Source organism: Echinops telfairi, unplaced genomic scaffold (genome assembly GCF_000313985.2).
Source record: "Echinops telfairi isolate 266 unplaced genomic scaffold, ASM31398v2 ScPeMD7_23;HRSCAF=83, whole genome shotgun sequence".
Taxonomy (NCBI): Eukaryota; Metazoa; Chordata; class Mammalia; order Afrosoricida; family Tenrecidae; genus Echinops; species Echinops telfairi.
The window spans coordinates 8313261-8323488 of record NW_022103920.1 but is presented as its reverse complement, the minus strand read 5'-3'; the positions used below and the strand labels follow the sequence as shown (position 1 = coordinate 8323488).

General features: G+C 59.0%; 1 protein-coding gene across 1 annotated transcript in view; it reads right to left on the bottom strand.

The window, feature by feature from the left end:
* Positions 1 to 2320: 2320 nt before the first annotated feature.
* Positions 2321 to 10228, bottom strand: part of CREB3L2 (cAMP responsive element binding protein 3 like 2) — a 39176-nt gene continuing 31268 nt past the window's right edge. The window contains exons 8-12 of the mRNA XM_030885273.2: positions 8705 to 8773; positions 6560 to 6659; positions 6007 to 6133; positions 4790 to 5006; positions 2321 to 3553 (exon numbers count right to left, since the gene is read on the bottom strand). Of these exons, the coding sequence (XP_030741133.1) occupies positions 3478 to 3553; positions 4790 to 5006; positions 6007 to 6133; positions 6560 to 6659; positions 8705 to 8773 (589 nt within the window). The 3' untranslated portion in view covers positions 2321 to 3477. The remainder of the gene's footprint in view (positions 3554 to 4789; positions 5007 to 6006; positions 6134 to 6559; positions 6660 to 8704; positions 8774 to 10228) is intronic.

Genomic DNA, 10228 nt, shown 5'->3' with positions numbered 1-10228 from the left:
GTGACAAAGAGCCAGAGACAGCGAGAGACTGACCAACTGCCCCCCTCAAAAAAAAGTAAAATGTGTGTGGCCCCTCCCTTCCCCCTCCCCTGCCAGGGGTTAGAATCCTGTGCTGGGCTGTGATGGTAATGAGGCAGGATTCCTCCCCTGAGTCAACGAGATGCAACCAGCATCTGAGAGAGGCAGAGACAGGAGAGAGAGGCAAAGCCTCAGGGCCAGTGCCCCGGAGCCCAAGGGCAGACAGGTCCCCACAGGCTTCCCAAGGCTGTCACATTTTGTTACGGAAACAGACTGCCACGCCTTTCTACCGGCCAGCGCTTCAGGTGTGGAGCCACGAGGGCACTTTTTGCCGACGCAAGGGAAACCTACCCAAAGGGAGCTTCCAAAGGTTGTTGGGGAATTCCCTGGCCTTTTCAGCCCATCTTTCCACGAAGTGTCTGATACGCCCCTCACAGAAGCTGCACAGCAAACCAGCCAGTGGGAGGCCAGGAGATTCCCGTCTGACTGGCAGCTCCCAGAGAGCCGGATTATCTCACGTTCCAGATGTAGTTTCCCAGAGTGGGCAATACCGCCCCCTGGGGGCAACGGGAGGATGCAGGGAGGCTGCCAGTGCAGATCCTACCCTTGACCTTGTATTACAGGCAGCAGTACAAAGGCTGTCCATTGCCACCGGGTGCCGGGTCACTCATTTTTCCTGAAAGGGGGGCAGAAGGTCAAATGCGTCTGGAAGTTTCGGCTGTAGAGGCTTGTTCCATCAGTATGTCCCACCCCCAGGCACTCAGGTGGCGCTGGCCAGCCGGCTGCACCATTTCCTCTCTGAGGGGTCTGCGGGTGGGGTCTCTCTCTATCGCACTCACGCATCCCTAGGGCTGGCCAGATGAGGCAGTGGTTCCAGGCTTTGATTCTGCCTTTATGGCTTTGTTCCCTACACAGGGCACGGAGCAGGGAAGCTAACGTGCCAGCCGGGCACAGAACTTGGGTCCCCGGGCACTCAGGTGAGCAGACAAAGCTGTCTGCTGCATGCTGGGCCTGGACCTGCTTTCCGATCTACAGGGCAGGTGTCCACACCAAAAGGTTCCTGAGTCTCAGCCCTGCCACAAAGGAGCCCCAGGTTCAGCTCGGCCAATGCTGAGTCAGCATGGGGGTGGGGGGTGGGGGGAGAGGGCGGTTGTAGGGAGGTGAGAGGCTTCAGAGGCCAAACAGGTCACCCCCTCCCCGAGTGGACCAGGCCTTTCATCGCCCTTCCTCTGGATAGAACCCTGGGGCTCAGCTGGTCCTCAATGCCCTGGGCACTCCTAGAGTCCACGCACACTCCCATCCCAGAGAAGCCATCCCTCTGACGCCCCTGGTGGCACAAATAGCTCAAGCACTTGGCTACTCACCCAAAAGTGGGGGTCTCAGTGCACCCAAATAGGTGTGCCTTGTCGTGGGGATCCACTTCCGAGACCCCAGCCTGTGGAAACCCTAAGGAGGGCAGATCTAGGCACCCACGCGGGGCTCTGGGGTGACAGCTCAACTCAACAGTGACTATTTTTTCTGGATCTTTCCTGGGTACCCACTCGTTGACCTACACGTGGACAATGATGGACACAGAGGCGGGTCAGCAATGGCCAGTGCCCAGCACACACCGTCTGGGCCCAGGAGGCCCTCAAGCAAGGGGGCGGGGCAGAGCTCAACAGTCAGCCACAGGGCCACCCCCTATCCCCTGTGCCTGAGGAGATGGCCTGGCCACTGCCCCATCTGAGCCCCCATCATGGCAGGGGGCCAGCCCTAAGTGCACCTGGACAGACAAAGCCGGAATCCGCTTACGAGGTACGCAGATAGCAAATCCAGTTACCGAGGCAGAGCCCAAGGCCAAGTCGGGGGGTTAATCCCGCCTTAGAGAGGGAGGGGTGGCAGGGGAGGGGTCACTAAAGGCTCCACCTGCTGCTGCTGCTGCTAGGCTCTGACTCAGCAGAAGGAAGCACTGTCCAGTCCTGCGCCAGCACCAGCCACTGCCGTCTGCGGCCCTGGTTGCAGCCGCTGTGTCCATCCATCCGGCCGAGGCACCTCTTCATCCGCCCCCCTCACTTTATCAGCCATGCCCTTCTCCAAGGACCCGTCCCCCCTGGCAACACGTCCAAAGTGTGTGACAAGGTGTCTAGCCATCCCTGCCTCTAAGGTGCGTTCTGGCTGTACTTCAACTGCTACTTGTTACACAATGCACAATTTTAAAGCACATTTCCTACATTAAGTCTTTTACAAACTAACGGGGGTAGGGGTGGGTTTGGAGGGGGTGGTCTTCTGCATGGTACAATAAAAAGGCAATTTCCATTGCTTCTTTGTATCAAAGAGGAAAGTTGTGGTTGTTTACTACAAAAGTGACTTCCCAATCATTAGAAAGGAGATAGAAGCAGGGAGGTGGAGTGGGGTCTCTTTGGGTGAGCTGCAAAGTGGCAGACCTGATTCTAATGGTGAGACCTTCGCCAGCCCAGGAGGGGTCTCAGCCCTGACCCTGGGGTAAGGCAGGTGAGGAAGAAGGCCACATTGGGGGGCATGGAGGCCAGCAACAGCCCTCCACGGTCCCTGCTGCCCACCCCCACCCTCCTGCACCAGGAGAGCCGGGCAGGAGCAGCCCCTGGGGTGCAGAGCGCACACGGGCCACGCCACCCCAACCCCTCCTGTGGGGACCCCTGTGAGGGGCGCCAGGCATGATTTCACAGACCTCTTATCAGGAGAAAAGGACCAGGCAGGGCCAGCAGATGGGGCCCTGGGCTGACTCCCTGGAGGGAGGCAGGGGCCCACTGTGTGGGGCTGGTGGCCACCTCAGGGAGCTAATAAATACTATTTACAAGCAGGGAGGGGAAGGGAGCTGGGAGGTCAGGGAGGGGGCATTGGGGGAACCACTTCAGGGTGGGGACATCTTGCTAGAGGGAGGGAAAGCCTGGCTCCCACAAGCATTGCACGTGCGGCCTGAGGCCACCCCGCCAGTCAGCGAGGGCAGGGGGCGGCAGTGGCGGGGTGGGAGGGTGTTGGACCACCTGATGTGTTTGTGGCTGGAGTTTGGGGTCCCAAGTGAGTGAGAGGTATCCTTCTCCAGGAGGTAAAGGTCAGGGGTGGCAACCTTGTCCAGGAGGTGAGGGTCAGAGGGTGGTGTCCTTCTCGAGGAGGTGAGGGTCAGTCAGATGTCCTTCTCTATGAAGTGAGGTCAGGGGGCGTCCTTCGGGGGGGCAGGCTGCTCTTTGGCACCTTCGCTGAAGCAGCCCTCCTGCCCCCTGTCCAGTGACACTGTCATTTCCTATGGCTGTAAGAGATGGCTGGGGGGGAGGGGATGAACATGGAGCTGGGGCCGAATTTGCTCACTGTCGACGGGGTCTCCCTGTCCACAGCCCCTGGATGGTTACCCCCATTCAGACGAGGCAGCAAGAGGGAAGAAGCAGATGTCCACGGATGGGGTTGGACATGTAGCTATTGGGGGGTGGGGGTGGGGGCCGCCTCTTAAATGGTGGCGTTCACCCTTCTGTCGAGCTGGACGATTTTCAGCGTTTCGTTCCCCTCCAGCTTGGAGCTGAGTCTGAGGAGGGAGAGAGAGGAGCAGGAGGTTACCCCTCATGCTCTGTGCTCTCCCACTGCTGCCACTGGGGCTGGCCCAGGCTCCCTCGTCCTGCCCCTTCCTAATGGCCATTCTCTGTCCCCAAGTCTCCCTCCCCTCGGTCTCTGCTCCTGCACTTCTGAGATGACCCATGGTGCCTGGATGCACGCTGGTCACAAATAGGCTTTACGACTGCATAGCTGACGGACTGACGGACTGCATGGCTGGCTGCATGGCTGGCTGCATGGCTGACTGCATGGCTGGCTGCATGACTCCATGGCTGACTGCATGGCTGTCATTGACTCGCTGCATGAGGACTCTCTCACGGGTTGCATTACTGACTGCCTGCATGGCCGACTCTATGGCGGACGACTGACTGACTGCCTGCCGGCCTGGCTGCCCAAGTGGCTGTATGAGTGCCGTGATGCATGCCTGACGCACGAGCTGTGCTGTGTTGGCTGGGAACAATCCGACCTTTGTCAGACACCGGGAAGAGAGCAAACCCGGGACCTGACCTGGCTCCCATTCCAGAACAGTTAAGTTACCCACAGGGGGTAAAACATGAACCAAGTAGAAACAGTAATCAGTGTACTCATAGAAAACCACCAACCAGGTCACCCCCCCAGGAGTGTGTGTGGGACCCCTCCTTCCCGTGGTAACTGGGGTCCCACAGCCTCCCGGTCCACACTCACGAGACTGGACCGTCGCATGGGCTGCACGTCACAAAAGGAATAATCCCATAACTGCTGGATGAAGCCGCTTGCATTAGGAGCCAACAATCTGTGAGCGGCAATTTGGGGGCCCCTGTGTGCATAATGCCTGACGGTGACCCCATCCTAACTGTGCCATTGTCCCATACCCACGGTTGTGTGGGCGTCCATGGCGAGACTAATCTGCCTGTGAATCAGGAGGCCCTGTGCGCTGAGGAGGGGTAACTGTTCCTTGGCTTGGCAAGGCTGCCTCCTCTCAGAAGGAGATCTGAGTCCAGTTCCAGCTGCCAACCTTGGGGCTCCATGCACACTCATCTCAGGCCTCGGGCATGCAGCTCCCGGGGACACCCAATGTAGCAGACATGTGGGAGCGCGTGGGGTCTTCTCCCTGTCCAAGCTCCGGGACTCCCACAGCCCCTGCTTCAGGAAAGCACCTAACGCAGCAGGGGATGGGACAAGCTGTGGCACAGAGGGGAGACGGGGCGGGGGTGGGGGCGGTACCACTCACAGGTGCTGCTGGAGCTGCAGGAACACGGCCTTCTCCAGGCTCATCTCCTTCGACCGGAAAAACGGGGACAGGTCCACATCGGGCCTGGACTCCAACCCCGCCGGCCGGAGCAGGGAGGAGCCCCTGTCCCAGCTGCCCAGCTCCCCCGGCGAGGCCCCACCAGACGGCTCCTCCAGTGGGGAGGGCTCCTCGTAGATCAGCAAGTTCCTGGACCGCACTGGGGAGAGGGCGGACAGGGCCCCATGAGCAGAGACCCGGGGCATCCATGCCCGTGGGCATCCTCAGGGCCTGGACAAGGGTGCCAAGGACGGTGGTCTTTTCCAGAGACATGGAACAACTCATGTAGAACAGGAGCCCAGCCCCGGAGCTGTGGAGCCAACTCCTTCCTAGGGAGGAAGGCTGGCTGGGAGAGCGGAAGGCGATAGAAGCCATTCCGGATTGTGGAACCTGGGACGCAGCCGCAGAGGTAACGCTGTCAGTCAAAGGGCAGAGGCCCGCCTTCCCCACACCTTTGTTGAACCTGCCAGCTTGGCTGCCAGCTGGCTGGACCCCAAACCTCCCCCCGCCACTCCTGCGGGAACAACGCTGTCACGGGCTCCAGTTCACCTTCAGAGATGCATCCCCCTGGGGAAAGGATTTCCTAACTGGCCCCTGAAATTATGTTGTCGAAAGGCTCGCACCTGTCACATACCTGCAGGGATCCATCCACCTGCCAGGAAAACCAGACCTCACGCACATCCTTAGAAGGGGCAATGGCTGGGTGAGAGTCTCCCAGCGGATACCTGGCCCGCCCGTTTCAGGTGTGTTATTTTCCAGGATGATGGAGGCTTGACTTTCATTTTAGGAACCCTCACTATGGTAACAGCCCCACTGAGAAGAGGCAGGGACACGAGCGGTCTCTTAAAATATCGTGGCACGTTTAAAGCCCCCGTGCCCCACCCCTGAGAATTCACATCCCACCCCCACATCAGAGCTCAGAAAGGCAAGATCGGGGTTTATCATGCGAGCCCGGCCCAGAGCAGCCGTTTGCAGAGTGCTTGTGGAGTTCTAGAGAGTGCCTGCGGCGTCTCTGCCCGTGCAGGGTGAGGGGCCTGCGGAGGTCCAGCAGTGTGTGCCAGGAGGGCTGCGAGAGCAGGCAGGCCTTCTCCAAGGTCCCGCTCACGAGTCTGAACACTGGGCTCCAAACGCACGCAAACCGTGTCCCGTGCGGTGCTTACCCACGGAGGCAGTGTAGGGCTCTGGTGCCGACTGTTGGCTGGGCAGTGCCATCTTCGTGGCTGAGGGATAGGGCCCTGAGCCCTGGATGATGCTTCCAAAGGCCACCGCAAAGCAGAGCGCGACCACCTGCAGGGAGGCACCCAGGGCAGGCATTCAGGTCCCCAGGCTGCAACAGGCCCTGCCCCCGTCGGTTCTGCCCACTGCACCAAGACCCTGCCCCCAGGCCCTACCCCCTCAATATCACACCCCCAACAGTGTCAACAGGCCCCCACCTCCAGTTGTCCCTGAAACTGTACCAATAGGCCTGCCCCCATTGCTGTGCCTCGCTGCGCTAAGCCCCATCCCAGGCCCTGCCTCGATGCTCACACCTGTGCCCTACGGCTTCAATAGGTCCCACCTGTCCCCACTCCACCCTGTGCCGACAGACTCCACTCTCCTGGCACCTCCAGGCTGTCCCAGGAACTGTGACCATGCCACAGCCCAGTCAGGTGGCAGCAGAGCTGCCCGCAACATCCCTCCAGCCCTGGACAAGGGGTCCCCCTGGAGCCTCACCATGAGGCAGGTGCCCGTCTGTGTGCCTGCGAGCTTACAGGTCCGGGAGACCTTGCCCATGACCAAGGTTTGGAGCTTCTGCAGCTGCTGAAGGAGGGTCCTGCAGGTGCGACAGAGGGCAGCCATGAAGAAGGCTATTGGGGCATGGGGGATGGGGTAGGGGGTAGAGGGGGGCCTCAGCTGGCGGCCAGTTGGCAATTCAAACCGCGCCCCCGCCCCCAATGCCACTGCAGAGGAAACAGGCAGAGCCACCTGTATCTGGACAGGGCTAAGCCAGCTAACTCTTGGGGGCAATTCTCCACGTCACTCACAGGCCAAACCAACCACAGCCAGCGAACCACAGGGGTTCAGGAGACCAGGCTGCTTTCTGCAGCCAGGGGCTGCAGCTGCCACCCTGGGGGCTGTGCCCTGCTTTAGAAACGAGGATCCTGAGCAGTGGCCCCTGGAGGGCGGAAGGCTCCCGTCTACACGCCGCATGATGGTGACAGATGATAGAGATCATGGACACTCCTGGGTAGGGGGAGGGGCGGGGCTCAGCCGATCAATTGTGCCACCGCCTGGTGAGACCTCCTAGGTGTCATAAGCCTTTTTGTAAGAGAGAAAGCGCAGTGCTGAGTCCTCTTGGGCCCTTTTTGCCTTCTGCCAGAGCTACATCCTGTGTCTGGTACGTAGAGCTCCTGTTTTGTCGCCTGCTGGTCCCAGGAGCCTCAGTGGACTGCCAACGGTGGATTCATTAGCGGACTCTGGACCTCTGCCTCCACCAGCCTGTGCCCGATGCCTCTGCTTCATGCTGCTTCCTGTCCATCAGCTTCTAGAGTCAGGAGAAGCCCGACTTGATCCACCCTGGACTTAGCTATTTCTACCACTGTGTAAGCCATAGAGCTCTATGTAGCACGGGGCCCGGGGTAAATGGTTACACTCCGGGCTGCAATCCATTAGTTGGCAGTTTGAAACCACCAGCTGCTCCTCAAGAAAAAGATGAGGCTCCCGACTCCTCCAAACGGGTATAATTCTGAAACTCGATGAGGGCAAGTCTACTTTCTCCCGTAGTCACTATGAGTCAGCATTGGCTCGGCGACAGTGAGTTTGTGTCTGTTGTGTTTTGGATAGAGAACAAATACAAGCATCACTGGGCCTACTTCTCTAGAGTCCAGCCTAACACACTCGGTGAGCGCCTTCCCAGAGCCCCGTATGCGGATGTTCTGATATCTCTGCGGGAGTAGGGTGCTGCAGGGGCCCGCTTCGCGGAGACTGTTGACTTTTCTTCTTTTTAAAATTACATTCCCTAATTTTTGCTCACAGTCAGCACGCATTACTTGTTGGTTTTGTTTTGGTGTCTGAATAGGGTGCTGCGGTCTGAGGTGAAGGAGCAGCCATTGTGTAGTGGGTTACGCGTCTCGGAAACCCACACGGGCAGTTCTAGCCTGTCCTATAGTGCTGCTATGGGCCAGCATCGACTCCATGGCAGTGAGCCTGAGGTGACGTTCACAGGAGCAGGCAGGGAAGACCCCCCTATCCACAGTGTGACCTTCACAGGAGCAGGCAGTGCAGGACCACAGTCCACAGCCTGGCTGTGCCTCTGCTGCCCCCATGTGGCAGAGAGGAGGCCTGACACCCTGGAAACAAAGGGCATCTTGCCAGGCTCCTGGTGCTGTTTGCCTGCTCAGACACTGTCACAGGTAGGAGAGCCAGGGGGGACACTGTCGCCCCCTGTATGTATGTATGCTTGTGTGCGTGCATGTACGTGTATGCGTATGCACATGTGCTAGGTGTGCGTGCATGTACGTGTATGCGTATGCACATGTGCTAGGTGTGTGAGCATGCATGTGTGCCCTGTACATGCAAGTGCACGCATCTATGTATACCCTAGTGAGTGTGTACGTGTTTATACGTGTGCGTGTGTGATCATGTCTACGTGTGGGCATGCATTATGTGTGCATGCATGTGTGCACAAGTGCATATGGACCTGAGTCCATGCGTATGTCCACATGGGCATGTGTGTGTGCATGTGTACGACACACATGTGCAGCAGGTAAGCTGGGTGAAGCAGGGCCACTTTGCGCGTGGGCACAGCTGCACTGCTCAGGTGGTCTGCCTGCTCTCCCCATCGGGCCTCAGCCCCGCCTCTCACTCCAGCGCTTGCACCTGTTGGTGTTCTCTAGCACCTCCACCTTCTTCCGCAGCTCCAGGTTCTCAGTTGAACAAGACTCCACTCTGCAGAGGGGAGAGAGAGAGAGGAGAAAATCAGAGCCCCGGGCACACAGGAGCCAATCTCAGCTAGGAAGAATGGTAAGGATCCAGAGAGAGAGAGAGAGAGAGAGAGAATAGGCCAATACAGAATAAAGACCTCATCCAGGGCTGCAAGCTTGCTTCCTTCCACCTCATGCCTGTCTGTGTCCTCAATACTACTGGGGTCCCTGAAGGAAGGACTGAGGAGCTGGGGGGCTGGGGTCAGAGGGCAGTCGGGGCAAGAACTCAGGTCCTAAGACAAGGAATCCTGATTCCAGACTTGTGTGCCCTTCAGGGTCACTGAAGCCATGTCCACTGCCCCACCCCCACCCCCACCCCCGGTCACTGCAGTCACGTCTGCTGCCCACTCCACCCCAGACTATCATGGAGGTGCAGCTCTGGCCTGGCTCCCACGGACCACGCATGAATGTGGCACCTGGAGAACAATACTCTAGGACAGGCACAGTATTGCACGTCATCTGGTTTGTCACCACCCCACCTGACCCTGCGTCTCCCGGACGATGGAAAGATGTCATTCGTCCAGGCTGTAACTGAGCGCAGGCAGACTGGTAGTGCCCAAGTGTGCAGCGCAAACCGAGCTCCCTGGACTTTCAGACTGCCAGGTATTGCCCCTGAGGGGCCTCGGGGTGGGCTCAAACCCCCACCCTGTTAGCCGGCAGCCAGGCACGCTAACTAGCTGTCCAATAGGTGGGCTGCAGCATGCTCTGTAAGTGCAAAGCCTCACCATGGCCATCACCCCGTTGCTGACTCAGCGACCCTGTAGGACAGGGTGGCACTGCCCCCTGGGGTTCCGAGACAGGAGCTCTTACTGGATTAGAAAGCCTTGTCTTTCTGCAGCGGAGCAGCTGGTGGGTTCAAACGGCTGACCTTGCAGTTAGCAGGGTAAGGTATAACCCACGACACCACCGGGGCTGGATGTATCGTGGACAGATGAAGGACACCCGCCCGACTCCTCCCAGGCTCTGTGGCTGAGAGAACATGGCTGACAGGTACACAACAGCGCCCTGCCCCAGGGAGCCCAGACTGTGCGCAAATGTCCCCATCTGTCCTGTGAGAGGAAGGCAAGACTCAGTGCTGGTGGACCAGGGCCACAGGCATCGAACACACACTCCCTTTTCCTGCAAACCGCCACTAGGTGGCAGGCAAGCACCGCCGACAACCTCCAACCCCCCAAAACCCAGGTCCACTGCCTTTGACTCAATCTGAGTCAGGGCAACCCTCGGGGACCGGGTAGAACTGGCCTTGCGGTTTCTGAGGCTGTAAACACCTGGCAGGAGTAGAAAGCCTGGTCTTTGTCCTGCAGAGCGGCTGGTGGTTTCAAACTGCTGCCCTACGGTTAGCAGCCCAATGCGTAACCACTACCCCACCTGGGCCCACGGCAGCCCTAGGGGGCAGAGCAGAGCTGCCCCACAGGACTTC